The sequence below is a fragment of the Peromyscus leucopus genome, chromosome 12, assembly GCF_004664715.2.
Source record: "Peromyscus leucopus breed LL Stock chromosome 12, UCI_PerLeu_2.1, whole genome shotgun sequence".
Classification (NCBI taxonomy): Eukaryota; Metazoa; Chordata; class Mammalia; order Rodentia; family Cricetidae; genus Peromyscus; species Peromyscus leucopus.
In genome coordinates, this window is record NC_051073.1 from 63,813,049 (window position 1) to 63,838,198 (window position 25,150).

The following is a 25,150-nucleotide window of genomic DNA, read 5'->3' on the forward strand; positions in this document are numbered from 1 at the left end:
ATTTTCTAGCCTTTGTATCTAGTGGCTGTCTGTTCTCTGACCCCAGATAAATTTATTAGAGTACACAATATTTTGGGGAACACAATACCACCACACATGTCCAACCTGCAGTTCATGGGCCACATGGGTAGAAAGAGACCCAAAACAAAAGTATTAAACTTAGTTAAAATATTAGGAGGGGTATGTATATGTGTGTGTATGTGTGTGTGTGTGTGTGTCCATTCGTCCCTGGCTGTTCTGGAACTCGCTCTGTAGCCCAGGCTGGCCTCACAGAGATCCACTTGCCTCTGCCTCCCAAGTGTTGGGATTAAAGGTGTGTGCCACCCCCGCCAGGTTTATTTTTCCTATTTTTGTGAAAAGTGGCATTGGAATTTTGATGATTGCCTTGAATCAGTAGATTGCTTTTGGTAAGGTGGCCATTTTTGTAATATAGTATAAATTATATTTAGTCTATTATCAAGGAAAGTCAGGCAGGAGCCTGACCATGTGGGATGCTGCTTATTGACTTGTTCCCCGTGGCTTGCAGAGCTTGCTTTCCTCTGACCCAGGATCTACCCATGGGGGAGCTGCACAGGGGGCTGGGCCCTCCCACCTCAGTCATCAGCTAAGGAGCCACCCACAGACCTGCCCACAGGCCTGTCTGATGGAGGCAGTTCTTGACTTACTTCCCTCTTCCCAGGTGACTGGTTTGTATCGTGTTGACCAAAATGAGGCAACACGCAAACAGGTCCGTTTTTATTTTGGATCATCTCAGAGCCGTTGGTTAGTTAAATCGCTTGTGATGTGTTAGTGTGAACATGTTCTTCAAGCATTTCTGTGTCTATGTAGTGGAGATTGGTTTTATTGAGACAGCTTTGTTTTATCTTTTATCATTTGTTTATCCGAATTTTGCTAATGTCCCTAACGGAGTCACATCTTCTCATTTGCAGCTGTGGTGGGGGTAATTACTGTCTGTGTTGTCGTTAACCTTGGTATTAACTGAGTGTTTGGGGGTTGCTCTCTTGCAGGCCATTTCGTAATTCTGAATCATGTCTGATAACGGAGAACTAGAAGACAAGCCCCCAGCACCTCCTGTGCGAATGAGCAGTACCATTTTTAGCACTGGAGGAAAAGATCCTTTATCGGCCAATCACAGTTTGAAACCTTTGCCTTCTGTTCCAGAGGAAAAAAAACCCAGGAACAAAATCATCTCCATATTCTCAGGCACAGAAAAAGGTAAGCAGCTGCTATAATTTCAGAAGCTTCACATTTGCTTATGATATGTTTCCCATCTTGATATCTTCTGTGGTGAATAATAAACAGACCTACGAAAACACTTTCGAGCTGGAGAGATGGCCCAGTAGTAAGGATCACTTGCTGCTCTTGGAGAGGTGACCCAGGTTTGATTCCCAACAGCCATGGCAGTTTCCCAGGGAATCTAACACCCTTTTCTGGACTCCAGCCTCCACCCACAGCAGGCATACATATGGTGCACATACATACACACAGGCCAACACCCATACACATAAAATAAAATAAATAAACCTTTTTAAAAAAGGCTGATAATAGGCACCATTAAACAGACTCTCATGGGCTTGATGGCCCAAACCCTTACTGAGTACAGGAGGATCACTTGAACTCAGGGATTCAAAGCCAGCCTAGAGGAGAACACAAACAAACAGGACTTACTCATTCATGCAACGTCTTACTGTGTAGTCCGAGCTTTTGGTCCTTCTGCCTGCAGGGTGTGCTGTCGTGCCTAGCAAAACTCCCTGGTGAGTGCAGTTGCTGGTTCAGTCTGCTTGCTACAGACAGCGTGTTTCCATTTGTGCCTTCATTTCCTGAGACCTTTATACAGCTTCCTGACATAGTGAGATTTGTGATTGCCTTAGTCTGTTTTGTGTGGCTTCAACAAAGTACCTGAGACTGGGCACTTTATGTAGGCCTGGTGGCACACACCTATAATCCCAGCACTCAGGAGGTAGAAGCAAGTGGTTCTCGATGAGTTTGAGGCCAGCCTGGTCTACATATTAAGTTCCAGTGATCTAAGACTATATAGTGAACTGTCTCAGTTCTCACCCCACTCCCTGAAAAGGTTTATTTTATCTATGCTTCTGGTGGCTAGAAACTCCAAACAGCACAACCCTAGTGTCTGATGAGGTCAGTGAAGATGGTGAAGATTCAGAAGAGGAGCCAGCCGCTTATGGGAATGTTCAAGATCCAGAAGCAGAAGAGTCAGGAGGGGCCAGTCACCCTTGGTGGGAACCTGCTTCCTGGGAAATCATTGTGCTCTGACAGCATTAATCTCTTCTGAAGGTTGTCATTGCCTCCTATAAGGTCCTTCTTAAAGTTCCAACTACTTTTCTGTACTATTTTTATTGTTGTTTGGTTGATTTTTTTGTTTTTCCTTGTGTTTAGACATTCTCTTAGAGTTGAGGCTGGCCTCAAACTCATGGAGAGACAGGCCTTCTGACTGCTGATCCTCCTGCCTCCACCTCCTAAAGAACATGAATGATTACAGGCATGCAGAACCATGCCCTGCTCAGAACCATGTACTGCTGACTGAGGATCAAGCCTCCAAGATATGAACTATTAGAGAACAAGCCATATCTAAACCATAGCAATGACATTTTTGAGGTCCATGCTCATGATGGTTAATCTCAGTTGTCAGCTTGATCTAGAACCGAGATGGAAACACCTGCCCCCTGTGGGCTGCACTGTTCCCTGCCTGGGATCCTGGACTGTATAAGTGGGAAAAGGGAGCTGAGCCGAAGGAAGCGTTCATCCTTTTTGGTTTCTGGTTGTAGTTACAACATGACAGTAAAAGAAAATGAAACTGAGACAGTGCTGGTGTAAGAATGGCAATATAGAAGCCTGAGTTCAAGTCCCAGCACCCACATAATGAAGAGAACAAACTCCCACACCACATGCACGCGTACATTAAAAGAAAACAAAGAGGCCGTGTGGGATGGAATCAGTGGGCAAAGTCCTTGTGCAAGTGTGAAGGTCTGAGTTCTGTCCTCAGCACCACATAAAAGGCCAGGTGTGCAGTGTGTGCCTGTAACCCCAGCATTGGGAGAGGGGGAGAGGGGAGGGACAGGAGGGACAGGCAGTCCAGTCAGTCCAGTCAGTCCAGTCAGTCTAGCTGGCTGATGAGCACAGTGTGTAGACCTCTGGCCTCCAAGCTATGCTCACATACACATAAAAAAGATGGACAATATAGGAGGTCACAGTCTTCTGAAATCTTTACTCAGCTGTGATTTGAAATTAAGAATGTTTCTTATTTTTCAGTGGTGATGTACCATTTTGTCCTATGTTCTGTCGTAGTCAGAAGTAACTAATGCAGCTTCCACATGTCTTTTAAGCATGTCTGTCAGGACTGAAAGTTGTGGCACACACCCTTAGTCTCATAGTGCCAGCACTGAGAGGCAGAGACAGGCAGGTCTCTGTGAGTTCCAGGCCAGCCAAAGCAAAACAATCAAACAAAATCCCAAACAGTCTGTTCAGATCATCTGTCCATTTGGTTTTTTTTTTTTTTTTTTTTTTTTTTTTTTTATTGTTGAGTTCCTCGTATACTCTGAATATTGATCCCTTGTTGATTAAATAGTTTGAATATTTTCTCCCATTCGGCAGGTTGTTTCCTCACTCTGTTGACTGTTTTCTTTGTGTTGGAAAAGCTTGTCAGTTTGATATAATCCCCTGGAATTATACCTTTTATAACAAATTCACTGAAGGGATCCCTTTTTCTTGCCTTTTTTTTTTTTTTTTTTAAATAATTGAGTAAAACTGAAATTTATTATAAGCCACAGTCATCCTAGGGACCTCCATGCTATATATATAGCCTCCATGGTTCTATGGGTTGTGGTCTGATTGTTCTTTATTTTATATCTAGAATCCACCTATAAGTGAGTACATACCATAACTGTCTTTCTGGGTTTGGGTTACCTCACTCAGGATGATTTTTTCTAGTTCCATCCATTTGCCTGCAAATTTCATGCTTTCATTGTTTTTCTCTGCTGAGTAGTACTCCATTGTGTATATGTACCACATTTTTTTCATCCATTCTTCCGTTGATGGGCATCTAGGTTGTTTCCAGGTTCTGGCTATTACAAATAGTGCTGCTATGAACATAGCTGAGCATGTATCTTTATGGTATGAATCAGCATTCCTTGGGTATATGCCCAAGAGTGGGATTCTTGCCTATTTTTTTGCTCTGTGTGAATCACCAGGAATTAAATGATAAGCAAAGCAGATGGTGTCCCTACCCTTACAACACTAGTCCAAAAGCTCGTGGAGCTGGGACTAGAACTTGTGGGTGGTGCACTTGCCTAGCATGTTGTGAGGCCCGAGGTTCATTTTGGGTGATGGATGGAGTGTCCTGTAGCATGTAATTGAATTGTGAAAGCTGACACAGTGGTAGTGTAAGATGTCTAACTAATTTGGAGTGTTTAGGAAGGCTTCCTTTTTTTTAAATATTTATTTTATGTATATGAATGACTTGTCTTCATGCACACCAGAAGAGGGAATCGGATCCTATTATCGTGTGGTTGCTGGGAATTGAACTTAGGACCTCTGGAAGAGCAACCAGTGTTCTTAACCGCTGAGCCATCTCTCCAGCCCCCTAGGAAGGGCTTTCTAAGGACATGAAAACAGAGCTTAAAAGTAAAAGGTTAGAATGAAGCAATGGTTAAAGTGTAGTCTATGCCTAGAAAAGAATCATCAGTGGCCCGGCCACAGGGTCATGGTATACTCATGGGACTGAATACAGGCCAATGTGATTTAAAAACAGAGAGGGCATGTGATAATTACAGGCAAGTGTGATGTTCACATGGAACTGCACACAGCAGAAACTGAAAAAGTGGGAAAAGATCTGGTCACAAAGGGCCTTCTGTGATACAGCCGGGCGGTGGTGGCACACGCCTTTCATCTCAGCACTGGGGAGCAGAGCCAGGCAGATCTTTGTGAGTTCGAGGCCAGCCTGGTCTACAGAGTGAGATCCAGAACAGACACCGAAACTACAGAGGAATCCTGTCTCAAAAAACCAAAAAAAAAAAACCTCAGATTTTTCTTGTTTCCTGAGGAACCATTGCAGAATGTAAACCAGGACAAGAGCTGGCCACATTTCTGTTTGAGGTACAAGAGACTGGTAGCCATACAGAAGTCAGGTTTTCTTGGAGGTCTGAGACTACTGTGGAAACTGTCAGGCTTTTGCAGGAAACTTTAGCCAATTTAGTAGTTTTAATAATGAAAATGACTTATTATAGGCTCTAGTCTATAGATAATATAGATATCTAGTGTTGAGTTGTAGTGTTCATCAGTGGAGTCAGTTTACACCCAATAATTCAGCCTGTGTGCACTTTTTATATCCGATGGGTTATGAAGATGATATGTAAACATCCTTTCTTGTCCAGAAGTTCAGTATTAATATTAATACTTGAGAATAAAGACACTTCTGTGTGATGGAACAAGTTTACTTTCACTGATTTGGAGATTCCATCACTGGTTGTTAGACTAGAAACTGAGGAGTCTTCCATTTAAGTAGATAATTGTTCTTTCTTCCTCTTTTCTGTTCTGGAATGCACAGAAGTCTCGTGCCTCATTCTGCTAAGTGCTGGGGTCGTAGGCATGAGCCCCCGGGCCCGGTCTCACATGAGGCCGTTCTTATTTGTGACTCCGGCTGGGTCAAATGAGAAAAAGGCGGTGGCCCTAAGATCCCATGTCAGCATGTGGCTCAGAATTTTACTTCCCTCCGTCCTGCAGTTACTGTTTTTAATAGGTTTAATTTAATAGGTTTCAGAAGTGATTCAAAGAAGTTTCCGTGGTCCATTATTTCCCATCAAGTGATCTGCTGTCTGTAGACATCTTAGATTATTATGTTTGACAAGCAAAAGTGGGAAGTTGACTTATTTTTTAAACATGAGTAGATTTCTTCTCCAAAGCTAGGGTGTCTTGCATAATTATTAATTTCTTCCCAATGTTGGCATCTAGAGTTGCAGCCAATCTGTAGAGCAGGTTTGTCTAGTACATGTTCATTTTGAGGCTTTCTTTCATATGTTTCAGGTGCTGTTTCTAAAACTTCGATCCTCACCCAGATGCTACTAAAATATGGCTTGTGAAAAAACAAGTCGATTAAATAGATTTTAGTTTTAGGATATCGTGTCATTCTCTTTTTTTAATTAAAAAAAATAAACACAAACAAAAGGGTGTAGTGGCCCATGCTTTAATCCCAGCACTCAGGAGGCAGAGGCAAGTGGATCTCTCTGTGAGTTTGAGGCCAGCCTGTTCTACATAGTGAGTTCTGGGACGGCCAGAACTACACAGAGAAACACTTTCTCAAAAAAAAAAAAAAAAAAAAAAAAAATTATTATAATTAAGCCAGGTGACACATGTCTCTAATTCTTGCACTTAGGAGGTAGAGGCCAGCAGATCTCTTGAGTTTGACGACAGCCATGGCTATATATAGAGAGACCCTGCCTCAAAAAACAAACAAAGATTTGTATTTATTGTGGGTGTCTGTATGCATGTACCTGCAGACTGTGGTGCATGTGTAGGGGTCAGAGGACACTTTGTGAGAGTTGTCTGTCTCCTTCCATGATGCGTGGAGATGGAGCTCAGTTATCAGGGCTGGCAGCAGGCATCTTTACCACTGAGCCACCTGGTTTCCACCGTTTTCCTTTGAGTGGACTCATATATCTAGGTACATCTCTTAGCTGCTTAATTATGTTCATGTCTTCCTATAACTTTTTGTTCTACATCACTAACATTTATGAAATGTTCTTTCATATTTTTTTTTTATTCTTCAAATCCCAAAACTGGCTGGACTTTAGATACAACAAGACCCAGGGATGTTTTTGCTTTCCTCTTCCCCGTACTTGTTTGCTGTCCTTGGCTGATTTAGACTGGACTTTTTCCTTGTGTTAGGAAAGGGAGCTTTCAACACCAGCTGGCCTTCCTTATAATCTGGTCACTGGAGCCACGATGATTTTCTGTAAGTCTGGCATAGCTCAGTCACCCTGTGATGTAGTTGGCTGGAATGTTAGATGGGGGACTGGGGCTAATGTGGCCTGAAGTTGATGCCCACCTTGGATTAGGCATCTGTCATCTTAGGTCATCTAAGGAAATGGCATTTTTTCCGGTCATACAATACACATTGGGAAATAGTGAAGAAATTCATCAGGTAACAGGAAAAAAGCCTCTGCAACTGACTTTTTAAAAAGAAGAAGCAGATATTTTCATAATACACAGGGTTTTGTTTCTCTGTCATCTTTACAAAAATGATATACAAAGTAAACTATTAGTTCATAGCCAACAAATGCTTTCTCCTGTTTGCAGTATAATGAGTTAGAAGCCCAGGGACATAAAGAGAACTAGAGGTCCTGACCTCAGATTACTCAAGTCAGTCTGGTGGAAAATGAAAGGTTGCTTATGATAGATGTAATTATGTGTTGTAGTAAAGACAACACAATTTTATGTGAGCTTAATAATTGCCTTTCCTTCTGCTCCTTTCCACAATGGATATGACCTGTCTTCTTGCCACAACTCTTGTTGGTAAATATATACACCTGGAGAATCTAGAGGAAGCATGGACATTTTGCAGAATTGTGTCAATATTAGTCAAAAAATGGTATTGTTTCCTGTGAGTGCTAGGTTAGTAGTGTCTTAATGAGCAAAGAAAAGCATGTGCTAGTGTGTCTATGGACAGATTTATCAAACAGCAGTGCAGTAGGATCTTTTTGGTTAAACATGGCATATTAACCACATTCTTAATTACTCAGATTCTTTTTAAAAAAAAAAAAAAAAAAAACACTTTGCTCTTTCCCCTGAGACTACTAAAATACAGCAAGTACTTGTGAGAAACAAGTGGAGTCAAACAGATTTGGGTTTTAAGATATTGCAATATTTTATTTTTTTATTTTAAAATATTTGCATTGTGTCTACATGCATATGCCAAACCTCAAAATCCAACTAAAGTGTCAGTTGAAAAGTCATTTGTCTTTAAAGTCACTGTGAGGGTAAAGGACAGGGGAATCGGCAGCCATGTCCAGGAGTTGTTAACAGGCGCTTAGAGGATTGCAGTGGAAAGGGACGTGCCTGCCTAAGTGGACAGAGAGACGGAGATTGCAGAGTGGCCTGTAGGAGAGAAGGGACCCCTTTCCTCTAGGAGTCTCGGTGACTCTGGATTGGAGACTGCAGGGAGGGGAGAATGGGACAGCCAGGGTAAACGAGGGGGATTGCTCAAATCTACATAGGAAGTTATCCATTGATCACACTGTTTCACTCCAGAGAGCCGGCCATACAGGTATTTTCATTGCAGATCCTGAAAGTTGAAGCATCAGAATAAAAAATGCGGATTTGGTCCAAATCATCACACAAAACTCCTTTCCTCTACTTTGTGAATGTACAGAGTACTTTTTGCCTGTCCTGGCCCTCAGACCAGACACTGGGAGGCTTTCTTCTGGATAAACAGAATGTTCTGGGGGAAAATACTTTAGATGCCCTGAGCCTCATCCTCATCTTTGATCTAGCTTGTCTCCCAGTTAGTTGTGTAATGTTTTTCTGTAAGAATGAACAGCAGAGGGTCACCAGACATCTGAAGAAAACACTTAGACATTAGAGCCCAGAACAATGGGAAGTACCAGATGGCACATGCCTGTGAGGCCTACCTGGATAACTCAGTGAAATCAAGGCCAGCCGTGGCCAGATAGCAAGACCCTGCCTCCAAGAATCAGGTAATTTTTATTAAACAAGTTTAGAAGAAGCATTCCACTTCAGGAGAAAACCAACAAACCAGAAAATCCATCTGCCAGCAAACATGTATATACAGCATAATCTTTGAGGAAAGAAGACAAATTCATGAAATAAAAGAATTTTCAGAGGAAAAAAAGTGTTCAATTTTCAGAGGGAAAAAAATGATCAAAAAATGACGAGAAATAATTCTTGGAAAATCACTATTTAAAATTAACAGAATAAATGTGATATCAATAGAAGGGTGAAAGGATTATCAAGAAAATTCTCCCAAAACAAAAAAACACTCAGATAGGAAATGTAAACAAAAACAATTATAATGTTGCAAATAATGGACAAATTAAATAGAATTCAGGAAATACATAATGAGAAACCCAGGGGCTGGAGAGGTGGCTTAGTGTTTAAGAGCACTTGCTCCTCCTGCAAAGACCTGGGGTTGGTTCTTTTTGGTTCCTACCCACAGGATGGTTCCCAACCATCTGAAACTCCAGTTCTAGGGATATCCAGTGCTATTTTTGACCCCGTGGACACTTCACATAGGTGGTGCACTTAGCCTGCATGTGTAAAACACTAGTGCACACTAAGGAAGGCTGAAGAGGTGAGCCTGCAGTTGAGAGCACTGAACACTGCTGTTCTTGCAGAGGACCTAGGTTTGGTTACCAGCATCACATCTACCTGTTACTCTGATGTCTTCTTTTGGCCTTTGAGGTTACCTGCACACTTACACATAAAACTAAATACGATACTGAGAAGATTATTATTTGATGAAGGGTTACAATAAAACAGGAGTAGAATAAGGAATAATTACTAATGGATACAAGGTTTCTTCAGGGGATGATGAAAATATGCTAGTTACATGGTGATAATATCTATGGAATTCTGAATATACTAAAATTCATTGGATTGTACAATTTAAACAGGTAAACATGACACAGGAGATGAAGGAGAATAATAAAACTTGATTCAAACGATTGTAATAAAAACATCAGTAAAGCAGGTGAAACTACATCCTCAAGGAAATCCACTTCGTTTCTGTATGAACTTGCATGTTAGGTTAGATTCAAAGGTTTGCTGGGGTTGGGGGTAAAAGTCAGGGTAGAACGTATGAGTTCCAGGTTCATTCTCCACTGAGAAGACAGAGGTAATATTGTGTACAGGTATATACTGACAGAGTTTCTCTGTGTAGTCCTGGCTGTCCTGGAACACTCTCTGGAGTCTGTAGACCAGGCTGGCCTCGAACTCACAGAGATCTACCTGCCTCTGCCTCTGCCTCCCACTTGCTGGGATTAAAGGCGTGAGCAACTACCACCCCACTGAAATTTCTTTCCTTAAGATACAGATTTCCAAAGCTTACTTTAAAAAAAAAAAAAAAAAAAAAAAAAAAAAAAAAAAGATTACCCGGGCAGTAGTGGCACATGCCTTTAATTCCAGTACTCAGGAGGCAGAAGCAGGTGGATCTCTGTGAGTTTGAGGCCAGCCCGGGCTACAGAATGAGTTCCAGAAAAGGCTCCAAAGCCACACAGAGAAGCCCTGTCTCAAAAAACCAAAAAAGAGAAAGAGCTATACATTTCTTGAACATAGACAGTCTTGGCAAAGTCTTAATAGTGGTAATCCAACAGTGTATAAAAAAGGCAATAGATCCCAGGACTGCAAGCCTAAACATTTGAAAATTGGTGTAACTTAGGATAAGCAATATGATCATTTAAGTAGATGCAGAAAAGACATTTGACATAATCCAATATTCATTTCTGATGTAAGTGTTGAGCAAACTTGTATTTGAAGGAAATGTACTAAATTTGATAAGGGCATGTTAGAAACATTGACTGTTGATACTAAACTAAAAAACAGTGACTGTTTTTACTCTCTGGATCAGTAAAACACAAAAGTTCCTGTTACCACCTTTATTGAACCATGTTGTAGACTACAGACTAGCCAGTTCAATAAAGTTAAGTAAAATACAAAAAAAAAAAAAAATTAGCCAGAGCAGCAGCAGAGGCAGGCAGAGACGTGGTCATAATAAAGACCAGAAACTGAGCTTTTACCTGCTGAGGAGTTAGTGAAAACATGGAGATTAAGAGTTTGGGACAGGGACGCCTTTAATCCCAGCTCCCGGGGAAGGAGCCATCTCAGTGGGGGACGCTACCAGAACAGATCCGAACATTCTGCCTGAGGCCAACCCAGGGCCCAGCTGCTGATCTTTCAAAACCCAACAACTTGGAGGTGTTGGTGAGATTGCCCTACTGAACAACCTGCTCAGCTGAGATTCATTCGGGAGAGGTTTCAGAAGCCTACAATCTACAGTCTGAGGAAACAAGATCAGCCGAGGAGTTGACGAATGAGCAAAAACACGACCTGAGAACACAAAAGAAGGTGCCGCCCAGCCACTGAACCAGATCACCAGAATCATAAGCCTACCCTACACAAACTGGGAACAGGTAAGCCCCCATCTCCAGACCGGCAGATCAGGTCTCTAGCCCCTAGGCCCTACCCATCAGAGTCCCAGGGACCAGACAGCTACCTTTCCCTGCTCCCCCACCAACAACAACAACAAAAAAATCAACCCCTGTGAACCTAACAACCACTGGAACCATAAGCACACCATGTACCAATTGGGAACAACTGCTCCCTGAAACAGGACACACTAACACTGATTGGACTAAGCTGCTCCGGAAGAAACAGAGCCTAACAGCACTGATTTAACTAAGAACTCCTAGTGGACCAAGACTAAAAATTAGAGCAAGAGAGGCACCTCCAGACATAGACACTGCTTACACCAAGCGGAGGAAGAGATGAGTAGACGCCAGTGCAAAAATACAGGCAACAACATAAAGACCTATATGACACCATCAGAACCTAGTGATTCTACACCTGCAAGACCTGAACATACCAAGGCAGAAGCAGCAGAAGAAATCAATCCTAAAAATGACTTTAAGAAGATGATAGAGGCCCTTAAAGAGGAAATGAAAAACTCCCTTAAAGAGAAAATAAAAAATTCTCTTAAAGAAATGGAAGGAAAAAAATAAAATTATCCAAATTAGGAAGGACATGCAAGCCTTTCCTTAGTTTACCACAGAATATTACTTTATAGAAAATCCTGTGATGCCTCAAAGCTGGGGGGTGGGGGGTGGGGAGTGGCACACACCTTTAATCCCAGCACTTGGGATGCAGTGGTAGGGGGATCTCTGTGAGTTCGAGGCCAGCCTGGTCTACAGAGTGAGTTCCAGGACAGCCAGGACTTTCACAGAGAAACCCCAGGGGCGGGGTTAAAAGTAAGTAGAAAAGATCAGTCCTGAATAAGTTTTATTTTGTATTTCCTGGTGGGGCTGATCCAGAATGCAAGCATGCTAGATGAGCACAAGCAACCTCTGAGCTGCATCCCAAACCCCAAAACTACCATTTTTAGTAGCATCAAAAATTAATAGGTCTTCCTGTGCAGAAGTATGATAAAGTAGTGGCAGGATCTGTATTCTGTCTCCCTGTACCAGCAAACATTGCTGAGAGAAATTAAAGACCTAATTTATGGAGATTTGCTGTTGGTCAAGGATCAGAAGGCAAGGTGTCAATAAACTCTAAATTGATTTATAGATTAAATGCAATTCCTGTCACAGCCCTAGAAGGCTTTTTGTAGAAATTTAAAATATTGTTAATTTCATATAGTAATGTAAAGAACCTGAAATAATTCCAGCAGATTTGAAAAAAGGAAGAAAAGAAAAAAAAAAAGGACTTAGACTGTACTTTCAGTGTTTGTATAAAGATGACAGTAATCAAGGTACCCGGGTTGGCATAATGATAGACATGATTTGAAGAGAGCAGAGCATCCAGGAATAGAGCCACAGGTTTAGGAGCTGTAGGTTAGAGGAGGAGGAGGGCTGGGGAGGAAAGGCATTGGTGTGTTTGAATTTGCACAAGATGTTATAGTGATGCAGCAAGAGTGTTGAAAAAAATTTTTTTGCAGTGGAACCATAGGAAAGTTGGGTAATTTAAAGATGTTATATTTACAAACTATAATAAAAAGGAAAGTGTAAGCCATGTGTGGTGGCTTGTGCGTTTTACCTTAATATCTATAGGTTGATACAGAAGAATTATCGTGAATTTGAGGCCAGTGTAGACTGGAGAATAAGGCCCTGTCTCAGAAAAGCAAGTTGGAGGAGGGAGAGAAGGAGGACTTCAGTTTGCTCAAGTGGCCTCTATAAATGTGGAGGCCCCTCCAGCAGGATGCAGGCTGTGTGTGTGTGTGTGTGTGTGTGTGTGTGTGTGTATGCGCGCGCACCAGTGTCCTATCATCCACTGCTCCCAGTGGAAGATTCTTCTGCAATAGTTTCCTTCCTCATCAATTTCAGGAAAAATACAAACACAATAACAAATGCCATAATTAGCTTTGTTTAAAGAGATTATTTTCTCTCCCTTCCCCCATGCCCTCTAGGAAGTAAAAAGAAAGAAAAAGAACGGCCAGAGATTTCTCCTCCATCTGATTTTGAACACACCATCCATGTTGGCTTTGACGCTGTTACTGGAGAGTTCACTGTAAGTTGACCTGAGTGGGGTTTGTTTGTGACAATAGAACAGTGCTGAAGGGTTGCAGGGATTGTTCAGTGATAGAAGCACTCACTGTACAAGTGTGAGGACCCAAGTTTAAATCCCCAGAATGTACACAACACAGAATACAGAAGTAATTGTAGTACTCCTACAGTATGATAGGAGACTAGAGAATCTGAAGGCTCATGGTGCAGCTAGTGTGGTATATAAGTTGTAAAAACAAGAGACCTTGTCTCCGGGTGGAAGACAGTGATGTCTGAGATGACATTTTTAGTATTTAAGTTTGAAATCAGTTTTTCTCTCTGGTTTTTTGAGACAGGATTTTTATGTAGCCCAGGTTGGCCTCCTGTGAACTCATTTTATTTTTGAGACTGGTCTTGAACTCAGTTGCTGTGGGATGGTCTGTATGTCAAATTGCTCTGATTGGTCAATAAATAAAACACTGATTGGCCAGTGGCTAGGCAGGAAGTATAGGCGGGACTAACAGAGAGGAGAAAAGAGAGAACGGAAGGCAGAGAGAGACACTGTCAGCCACCGCCAGGACAAGCAGCATATGAAGACACTGGTGAGCCACGTGGCAAGGTATAGATCAATAGAAATGGTTTGATTTAAAATATAAGAACAGTTAGCAAGAAGCCTGCCACAGCCATACAGTTTGTAAGAAAAATAAGTCTCTGTGTTTACTTGGTTGGGTCTGAGTGGCTGTGGGACTGGCGGGTGACAGATTTGTCCTACTGTGGGCCGGGCAGGAAAACTCTAGCTACGCTCAGCCCTCCTGTTTCTGCCTCCCATGTGCTGGGGTGATAGCTGTGGGCTAACGTGACTGGTGTTGAGCTTTTCTATCCCATGTGATTATTAGTTTTTATTTTTTCCTTTGTTGTTGTTTGTTTAAAGCAAATTCTTGCTATGATCCCAGTAAAGCCTAGAACTCTGAATCCTCCTGAGAGTGTGGGGTTACATGCTGACTGTTATAACTAGCATTAGTTGTCTGTTCTTACTGTTTTATGTTTATCATAAAAATATTAGTAATTGGGGCTGGAGAGGTGGTTCAGAACTACATAAATGCAGGCAAAACATTCATATACATAAAATAACCTTTAGCTGTGTGGTGGTGGCGCACGCCTTTAATCCCAGCACTCAGGAGGCAGAGCCAGGAGGATCTCTGTGAGTTCAAGGTCAGCCTGGTCTACAGAGTGAGATCCAGGACAGGCACCAAAACTACATGGAGAAACCCTGTCTCGAAAATAATAATAATAATAATAACCTTTAAATAAATTAGTAGTTGGATGACCTTTTTCTCTAGAGAGCTGAGCCTATCAATTATAGTTACAAAAAAACAGATACAGAGAAATGGACTTTTAGGGCTGAGTAATGGCTCAGTTCACTCAGTTGACCTGAATTCAGGTCCCTAAAACTCAAAAAGCCCGATGTTGTGCTGTGATCCTGCACTCCCAGCCTGCTTGTAACATTCTAGGTCAGTTGAAGACCCTATCTCAAACAAAAGTGGAAGCCACCTGAGGGCCACACTAGAGTCTGTTCTTTGACCACATAGTCCTTTTAAAAAAAATTATACTTTTGGCAGGATGTGGTGGTGTACACCTTTAATCCCAGCATTTAGGAGGCAGAGGCAGGCCTATCTCTGAATTGGAGGCCAGCCTAATGTACAGAGTGAGTTCCAGGACAACCAGAGCTACATGGAGAAATCCTATCTCAAAAAAACTATATCTTTATAATTCCAGTACCAAGGCACCTAAGGGAAGTATTGTGAATTCCAGGCCAGGAGGAGCTATATAGTTAAAACTTTGTTTAAAAACTAAATTAGGGTGGTGGTGCCGCTCGCCTTTAATCCCAGCACTTGGGAGGCAGAAGCAGGCGGATCTCTGTGAATTTGAGACCAGCCTGGTCTACAGAGTGAGTTCCAGGAAAGGCACCAAAGCTACACAGAGAAACCCTGTCTCGAAAAAACAAAACAAAACAAAAAACTAAATTAAATAGGGGCTGTAGAGCTGCTCAGTAGTTAAGAGCACTTATTCTTGCAGAGGAGGTGGGTCCAATTCCTACACTCACATCAAAGTTCACAACCATCCATGACATGTGCTGTATAGACCGACATATATGTGGGCAAAACATTCATACATAAATCCAAAAAAGAATAATACATTTTTTTTTTAGAAAACTTTTTTTTAGCGAAGCCTACAATGTATGTGTATTGGTTGGTTATCATTGGTCTATGAAAATGTTCTTTATCAGAGCAATTCACATCATAACTGACTTAAAAATTTCTTCTCATTAGGGCATGCCAGAACAGTGGGCGAGGCTGCTGCAGACCTCCAACATCACCAAGCTGGAGCAGAAGAAGAACCCTCAGGCCGTGCTGGACGTCCTGAAGTTCTACGACTCGAACACTGTGAAGCAGAAGTACCTGAGCTTCACTCCCCCTGGTGAGATGGCAGACAGCGGGGAGGAGGAGACGGGACAGCTGCTGTCCTCCTCTCCTGCCTTCAGAGAGTGAGGACGGGGTCTGCAGGGCACAGGGACCTCATCGCTTGCCAGAAATGGAGTAGGATGTTCTGGCTCTGTTCATTCAGTCTTTCCCTCTTTGGTGCTTTTAAATGACTGCCAGTGATAGAAGGCGCAAAAGGTCTGAATTTATAGACAAGCTCATGCTGGAGATGGCTATTGTTAGTGGGATAAAATGAAAGTTTTTATATAAATAAATGGCAGGCTTTGAAATGAAAAGTGTTTTTCTACTCAGCTGGGTGTGCTGAAAAACACCCTTAATCCCATCTGGGTGGCAGAGATAGGCAGATCTCTGTGAGTTCAAGGCCACTCTGGTCTACATTTTGAGCTCCACAACACCCTAAGATCCTGTACAAAAAAAATGCTTTTCTATTAAAAAATGGAAACTTTCTGCACTGGGAAAATGGCTCAGGGATTAAGAGCACCTGTTCTTAGAAGACCCAGGTTCAGTTCTCAGCATCCACACAGTGGCTTAAACCATTCCTAACTCTAGTTCCAAGAAATCCAGTGCCTTCTTCTGACCTCTGGGGGCACCAGACACGTGTGGTGCACATACCTGCATGAAGGCAAAACACTGGTGTACACAAAATAAATAAAATCTACGTGTGGGGTGGAGAGAAAGCAAGAACGACTAGCAGGGACCATATGGCAAATACCAGGCCAGCCGGAGCTACATACCAAAACCCTCTCTGCCTTTTGTGTTGTTCTGGTGTCTGTTTGTTTTTTGGGCTTTTTGCTGGTCATATCCTGGTTTTCTCTTTCAAATTGGTAATATCTTTTCTGTTTCACATTTAGAGAAAGATGGCTTTCCTTCTGGAACACCAGCAGTAAGTTAATAATTTATTAGTTTATGTTCTAATCTTTTTATTTTGCTTGCTAAAATATAAAAGTTAGATGTGATAGCCCATGTCTCTAACCTCATCACTCAAGAAGCCAAAGTGGTGAACTCACTGTGAGTTTGAAGGACCATGTCTCCAAAGACATAAAATTAGCCATCAGATAAATACCTATGTAGTTTTTGTTTTTGTTTTAAGTTAGCTACTTGGTTAGTTGAAGGACAGAAGCCATATTGAGTAAATAGGGTTTTGGCGGGCACTCTAAAGCAACTAAACTTTGTAAAGCCCTCCAGAGCCATGTAGCCACTTCTCCAGTGTTGCAGTTTGGAACTTGAATATGGTGACCTGGGTGGCTTACTCTCTTCTCCCCAAACCACCTATCAGTACCATTCTGAGTATGGTAAACTGTGGCACATTCTAAGTAGCTGAAACATGTCCGCTCCTTTTCTTGCTTTATTAACCTGGATCTTTAATGCCTCGAAGTGAGGTTTGTGTCTACAGCATCCGAGGGCCTTTGCTTTTGTTCTGTGAGTAGATTGCTTCCTTACAGAGCACTGTGTGTGCTTCTGTAAAAGGCAGGAATAGTACTCCAGTATACTTGAGAGCCATGGATGTAGCTCAGTGGTAGAGCAGTTGCACCATACACAGGCCTTGGGTTCAAGCCTTAGCAGAGCCGCCTCCCCACTAAAAATGATACTCACTGTATGTATTCATTTACTTTGTGATTGGTTGTATCAGATCCAGTGAAATTTATATGTTTTTAAATGAACTGTTGAAGAAAGAAACTTTTAAAATTATTTTTAAAGGGGCATCACATTTTAACCTTTTAATTTTTTTGGCTTATCCTCCTTTTTTGCTCCTGTGATGAGTGCAGCTGAATACCAAGGGATCAGAAACATCAGCAGCAGTGACAGAGGAAGATGACGATGATGAAGATGCTGCTCCTCCTGTCATTGCCCCTCGGCCAGATCATACGAAATCAGTGAGTGACTGATGACCTGCACTGGATGTTTTAAAACGTAGTCAAGATGCTTAAAGGCCCTCAAGCTTAAAATATTGTAGTATGGGCTGGGCGGTGGTGGCGCACGCCTTTAATCTCTGCACTCAGGAGGCAGGTGCAGGTGGATCTACAGAGCGAGATCCAGGACAGGCTCCAAAACTACAGAAAGAAACCCTGTCTCCAAATATATATATATATATTGTAGTGTGGAGAAACTTGGTTATTTATCAAAATGTACTTTTTGGAGCTGATGGAGTGACTCAGCAGGTAAAGGTGTTTACTACCAAGCCTGACAGCGTACATTCAATCCCCAGGACCCACATGGTAGAGGGAGAAGTAACTCCTACCAGTTGCCCTCTGACCGCCTGCTGCACATTATGGTGCATGTGCATATACACACAATAAGTAAATTAAAACTAATAAAAACTACTCAGAAAAGTAATATCTTGAGTAGGCGTGGTGGTGCCTATCCTTAATCCCAGCATGATAGTTGGATCTCTGGGAGCTGGAGGCCACATTTTAGTGAGTTCCAGGCCAACTAGAGCTGCATACTAAGGCCCTGAACCTCATCTTTAAAAGCAACAAAAAAGACAATTAACAGCTTAAAGTTAAAAGTACTTAGCCCACTGGGTTTTCCTATATTTTTTCCTCTGTTCTAAAGATCTATTTCTTTAGCTTTCTCAATATAGATAGCTATTATATCTCAAACTAAATCATTGCTGCCCCCTGGGTTATATATTTGACCTTGCTCTCAAAGACTGTATGTTTATTCAAGAGGCATTTAGTAGTGAAATTACTGACTAAGAGAATTTTAAGAGTCGGAGGAGCCTTAGTGGTGCCAGCAGTGAGAACCCGCTCCCGTACTGTCCTTCCTGCTGTGATGAGGTAGAATGTAGGATGGTGCTTGTGCTGCCCCGGGACTCCACCCCACTCAGCAGACAGAACTGAGACTGATGCAGTGGGAGAGGGCTGTTTTCTCTGAGTCAGAACTGGCTTGCTGAGAGGAAATGATCAATGTCGAGTTTGTGTGGAACTCACCGAGGGGATGTGGTTCTAGTTATTTCAACACCAAGACTATTCTTTTCTGTTACTAAGGTGTGCTTTTTATTTATTTATTATTTTTATTTTATGTGTGTGGATATTTTCCTGGGTGTACATCTGTGCACCAAATTGTACCTGTTGCCTATGGAGGTCAGATCAGGGCATCAAATCCTCTGGAACTGAGTTAAAGATAGTTATGAGCAGTCATGTGGGTATTGGGAATTGAACCTGGGTCCTTTGGAGAAGTAACTAGTGCTTTTAATCACTCAGCCATCTCTCCATCCCCACGAGTGTACTTCTTTTCATTACATTGTTCTCAGTACTTTAGATATAGTCACACTGGAATTTCATAGACCTGTATTTTGCTAGATACTTTCAAAACACATACATGCTGTGACAAAAAAAAGTTAAACATTGTTTTCCTGGTTACATGTTGTGGGGAGGTAAAAGGGTCTGTCCTTTGACTTCCTGTATCTGCCTCCTGAGTGCTAGGATTACAGACATGCGTCAGTATGCCTGGCAGTTATGTGTTTGTTGTGTGAATATACTGTCCCATTCTTCAAAACAGTGGGAAAGGTAACTTAGTTTTGCTATTTAAAAAAAAAAAAAAGAACGCATTTTCTGCTACTAGACCATCTGAAAATGTTTTTTTCTCAAGTCTCAACAGTGAACTATATTTCTACAGATTTACACGCGGTCTGTTATCGACCCTATTCCTGCTCCAGTTGGTGATTCTAATGTTGATGGTGGTGCCAAGTCTTCAGACAAACAGAAAAAGAAAGCCAAGATGACAGATGAAGAGATTATGGAGAAATTAAGTATGTAGTCTATATTTTCCCAAAAACATTTGGCCCAAAGCTGGGAATAATTGCTGCCCAGGGGAAGCATTTGCTTAGTGTGTGTAAGACCCTTGGTCCCTGCCAGCCACATCCAAAGGACATAGTTTAAAACCCTTTCAAAGGGCCTTGTGTGTAGCTTCTCAATACAAACCTATAAAAATGTCCCTTGTGTGCTGGTGAGATGGCTCAGTGGGAATGACACTTGCCACCAAGCCTGATGACTGAGTTCAGTCCCTAGCATCCACAAGGAGGAAGGAGAGAAACGACCCCCCCCCCAATTTTCTGACTCGTGTGTGTGCAGACATGTGCATGCACCCACACATGTACATACATACGAAACAAAAAAGAAACATAAAATGTTCTAAAGAGTGTGACTTTCTGTAATATGTTTCAGCATACAGTATAGGGGGTTCTTTTTCTTTGCTTATAGTCCACCATTGTTGGCTTAGGTCAAGCATTAAAAGGTAACAAGAGTATCTGTTGACAAATCTACAGCAGCTTCACAGAGCACTGACCTAGGAGTCAAGGAAAGATTCCCTGTAGCTAGTGTTGAAATCGTGGTGTAGCTCTAGTTACTGCTTTTATTCCTCCACACTTTCAAGTATGAACCTGCCTTTACCCCGGCAGTTTGTGGAATACATAATATCCTTCTCTTGGGCAAGCTGCTCCTTTCGAACCCTAGACCAGGACCGTGGCTGCCACCATTTAGTCATGACCTCCAGTTACTGCGCCCCCCTTTGCCGCAGTTCTTTTTCCAGTGTCTCACTGGGGGCCTTGGCTTTGTGTTTATAGCTTGGAGCGGTGCAGTACTTAGGTAGATTATAACTTTGCTTCATATAGTCATGTCTTACCTTAAGCAACTGACAATGCTGAGTCATTTTCTCCTGTTTTGACTTAGTAGTAAATATGAGTTTAAATTAAGATTTTTTTTCAATTTCTTGAATTTAATATTTATTTCTTAGTATATTGAAGTTTTTTTCAAAATACTCAGTTTTTCTGGGCGGTGGTGGTGCAAGCCTTTAATCCCAGCATTCTGAGAGGCAGAGGCAGGGGAATCAACCAGCCTGGTCTAGAGAATGAGTTCCAGGACAGCCAGGGCTACACAGAGAAACCCTGTCTTTAAAACAAAACAAAACAAATGGTGAAAGATGGACTGGAAGAGTTTGAAAGGCCACATAAGGGTTATTCAGTTAGCGTTTACTCATTTATTATTTCTGACAGTAAGTCATTCCACAGCTCATCACAGTCATAGGCAGTCATGGTGGCTTTTACCTGTCATCTCAGCATTTAGGAAGCTGAGCCAGGAGTACTGGTGTGAGTTCAAAGCTAGCCTGGACCACAGAATAGGTTCTGGGTTAGCCAAGGCTATCTCAAACAATTAAGAAAAGGGCTGGGGTGGAGCTGAGCTGGTAGAGTGCTTACCTAGCATGCCCTGTTGTATAACTGGGTTCACTGAGGCACCTGAAGGATGAACTTTGATCCTTTCCAGCTGCAGGGTGAATTCGCCCCTCAGGACTGAATCACCCTTGTTCAGCAAAGGACCCTTTTTTTGTTACACAAATCACAACTTTAACAAGTCAATATCCATATACCAAAGTCTTTGATCTAAGCCCCCCAGAGGGATAATGCCAGATGCAAATTCTGGGTTGTTAGTAAGTTTTCTGGGTTGTTAGTAAGTTTGCATAGGAAAATTCTCAGATAAGACTTCAAACAGAAGGTGTGGAGCTGGGGTAGCAATCACAAAAGGCAGATCAAAGCCAGGTACTAACACTCCAGTTTCAAACTGGTTATAGCTTTGTGGGAATTCTCCCATCAATGCCCTAAGATGTTTGATATCCAGCACTACATAAATGGGACAGGATGATGCATACTTGCATCCCAGCATCTGTGAGGTAGAAGTAAGAGGGTCAGAAGTTTAAGATCATCCTCAACTACTTAGTGAGTTCAAGACTAGCCTGTGATACATGAGCCTGGGTTTTGTTTTTGTCTTTACACACACACACACACACACACACACACACACACACACACACACACACACACACACACACACACACACTATACCCCCTGCATCCTGAGAACCCCATGAGTTCCAGGCTGACTAAGATAGTTGGTTATACTAAAATGTCTTTTTTTGTTTGTTTTTGTTTTTTGAGATAGGATTTCTCTGTGTAGTCCTGGCTGTTCTGGCACTCAGTCCTCAGACCTCAGAGATTTGCCTGCCTCTGCCTCCCGAGTGCTGGGTTTAAAGGCGTGCGCCACCACTGCCTGGCAAATGACATGATTTTTTTTTTTGGCGGTGGGGGGGTGGGGTGTCTTTGGAGTCTGTCCTGGAACTTGCTCTGTAGCCCAGGCTGGCCTCAAACTCACAGAGATCCGCCTGCCTCTGCCTCCTGAGTGCTGGGATTAAAGGTGTGCGTCACCACCACCTGGCTAAATGTCGTGATTTTTAAGAAACTGATTAAAATGTCTAACATGGTCTAACCAGTGGTGGCAAACATCTTTAATCTCAGCACTCAGGAGGCAGAGGCAGGTGGATCTCTGAATCCTAGGCCAGCCTGGTGTACAGAAGTGAGTTCCAGGACGGCCAGAGCTCCACAGAGAAACTTTGTGTGTGTGTGTGTGTGTGTGTGTGTGTGTGTGTGTGTGTGTGTGTTGGGAGGGGGTGTAGGGGTGTCGGTCAGGTCTAACCCAATGGAGAAGAGAAGAGTGTCACCACCTTTTATTGCTTATTTTTCTTGGTTTCTTTTCAACTTTAAAATTTTATGTGTATTGAGTGTTTTGCTTATATGTATATATGTGCATCACGTGTATGCCTTAGTGTCAGCAGCGGTCAGGAGTGGATATTGGATCCCTGGAGTTATGGGTGTATGTAAGCTATTATGTGGGTGCTGGAAACTGAACCCAAGTCCTGTGGTTTTAACTGTTGAGACATTTCTCCAGCCCCTGCTTATTTTTCTTTAGTGTTGATTGTTTAAAGCAAATTATTTTTGAAACTTGGTGTATGGAAAAGCACCTTTATAATCAGTGCAGATTATTAAAAGGAATAATTACCAAATTTTATTTACATTTAGTTTGCTTGACTGGCTTCTAATTTTTGTTTGTTTAAAATAGGAACTATTGTGAGCATAGGTGACCCTAAGAAAAAATACACAAGATATGAAAAAATTGGACAAGGGTAAGTTTGAGTCTGTTGGTTTCATATTTAGTCCTCCTAGGTATACAGAATCTTCCCTCAGACACTGAGTACTTAACTGTTCTGGGTGTTACCTTGGGAGCTTGTGTAAATACATAACACAGTGTGTAGAGATGTTAAAGCAGAACTGTATTTCTGAGTTGGGTATAATGATACATACTTGTAACCCTATCACTTGAAGCTGGGGCAGGATTGCTACAGATTGGAGGCTAGCCTGAGCCCATAGCAAGACCCTGTCTCAAAAAATAAAAGTAACCCAGCACTGGTAAATAGTAACTTTATGTTGCCTCTCCTCCCTCCTCCTCTTTCTCTCAACCTGTTCTCCTCCCCTTCACTTCCTCCATCACCTTCTTCAATAGGGAACTATGTAGCCCAGGCTGGCCCCACACTCACTGTGTAATCCAAGTCTTAGTGATCCTCCGTCCTTAGCTTCCCTGGTGCTAGGACTAAAAGTGTGTGTTACCATGTGTGGCTTTCATTGCTTTTTCCCGTAGGTGATGAGGGATCAGATAGGTAGAAAAATTACATATATAATGTATTTTAAAGATAATTAAAATATTTATTGCAGGCTATTGGCAGTAAAAAAAAATCTTTAAATCAAGTATTGAATTTTTGTTTTTTTTTGTTTTGTTTCCTCTTCCAATCTTAATTTAACATGGATTTTAGTAACAAAAAATTGGAAGTCACTGTTTTCAGTGCTGGAGATTAAACCTAGAACCTTGTGCCTGCCAGGCAAGGGTTCTGCTACTGAGCTCCATCTCCAGCCTTTTTTATGTTTGTACTTTTGAATAACAATAAATAATTAATTACATAGTAATGATGGTGAATAAATAAGAATAATACTTATACATATGAATGACAATCACAAATCTAGTGTTGAAATTGAAGAGAAATCCTTGACACAAAACTTTGTCAAGTTTAAAAATGAAGTATATTTTCTTCAGAAACATATCCATGTCTTTTTGTGATTAGAAGTTCAGAAACGTGTTTAGGAATGGTACATATCAAACCCAGAATACACACAGAACGTAGGCCAGTAGGTCCTGTTACAAAGGATAGAGAGGCAGCCTTCAAGTTTTGTCATAGTTTATTGTTTGATTTTGTTGTTTGGTTTGAATTTTGCTTTCTTGAGACAAACTCTTTGAAGCCCAAACTAGCACTGAGCCAGCATCACCCTCCTGCCTTAATCTCCTGAGTGGGGGCTCATAGACATATACACCCTGGCTTACTTGTTCATGGGGGTGGTGTTTGTTGTTTTTCACTTGGGGGTTTTTGTTTGTTTAGTTGGTTGGTTGGTTTTTGTGTTATTTTGGTTTGGTTTGGTTTTTTTGTTTTGTTTTGTTTTTGTTTTTTTGTATGACAGGATCTCTCTACATAGCCCTGGCTGTCCTGGAACTCACTCTGTAGTCCAGGCTGGCCTCAAACCCACAGAGATCCGCCTGACTCTGCCTCCCAAGTGCTGGGATTGAAGGTGTGGGCCGTCATGCCCTGCCACTTCTTAGTTTCTTAAGCATAGAAGTAGATTTGTGAGTGTGTGCTGTTTTCTTCTTTTTCTTCCCTTAGAGTTTCATAGTTCTGAAATATTTCTTGGGTAAGTTTTAGCCACAAGGATTACCTCATTGTTTTTCCCCTCTTTTTGTTTTAGAAGTCTTGAGTCTTAAGATGTTAAATAATTTTTCACTTGTTCACAGTGTTGGAATAGTGTGAAGGGTGTAACTCAAGAACTTAATTCTGCTCCGTCTTTTCTCCTCCAGGGCTTCTGGCACCGTTTTTACTGCGACTGATGTGGCACTGGGACAAGAGGTAGCCACTGTTCCATCAGCTCTTTGTGTAGGGAGAACCATGCTGTGGGTACATGGGGCTGTGTGCTTTCGTGTGCATAAATGTGTAGCAGCCAGAGGCTGTCCTCACCAAATAAGTGAGGCTGGCTGACCAGGGAACTAGGGGTCTGCCTATGTGGACTTCCCAAGCACTGGATTTATAAATGCATGCCCCCACAGCAGGTTTGGGGACCGAAGGAACTCAGATCTTTGTACTTGGAAGTGCTTTAGTAGCTGAGCTGTCGGCCCAGCCCTAGAATGTATTCTAAGAGTTGATCTGTCAGTCTTAGCAACAGTTATTATGTTAGGGAATATTTCAAAAATATTTGCCAGTTTAGAATTTTAAAAAATAATTCCTTGTATAGACTGACCTTAGTTGGTTAGTAAACTTGAAGATAAATCTAGGGTCAGTGAGATAGCTCATCAGGTAAAGTCACTCACCACCCTGAGTTCATTCCCTCTGGTTTCAGCATGTGCAACATGGCACATGCATAACGACACACATAAAACAAACAGAATGGCATTTTAAAAACAAATTCAAATATAATTTAGAATCTGTATCACAAAACATTGTGCATAGGCAATAAACATGTAAAAACATCATGTATGAGTAAATTACAGTCTCACTGTGTGAGGTA

The 25,150-nt window shown here is 41.9% G+C and overlaps 1 protein-coding gene across 1 annotated transcript in view; it reads left to right on the forward strand.

Annotated features, from left to right (window-relative positions):
• The window catches only part of Pak2 (p21 (RAC1) activated kinase 2), a 64,038-nt gene that overhangs the window by 22,407 nt on the left and 16,481 nt on the right, over positions 1-25,150 (forward strand). Inside the window, exons 2-9 of the mRNA XM_028894084.2 lie at positions 1,008-1,215; positions 13,148-13,248; positions 15,554-15,701; positions 16,576-16,607; positions 17,491-17,598; positions 19,343-19,475; positions 22,611-22,674; positions 24,447-24,495. Of these exons, the coding sequence (XP_028749917.1) occupies positions 1,029-1,215; positions 13,148-13,248; positions 15,554-15,701; positions 16,576-16,607; positions 17,491-17,598; positions 19,343-19,475; positions 22,611-22,674; positions 24,447-24,495 (822 nt within the window). The 5' untranslated portion in view covers positions 1,008-1,028. The remainder of the gene's footprint in view (positions 1-1,007; positions 1,216-13,147; positions 13,249-15,553; positions 15,702-16,575; positions 16,608-17,490; positions 17,599-19,342; positions 19,476-22,610; positions 22,675-24,446; positions 24,496-25,150) is intronic.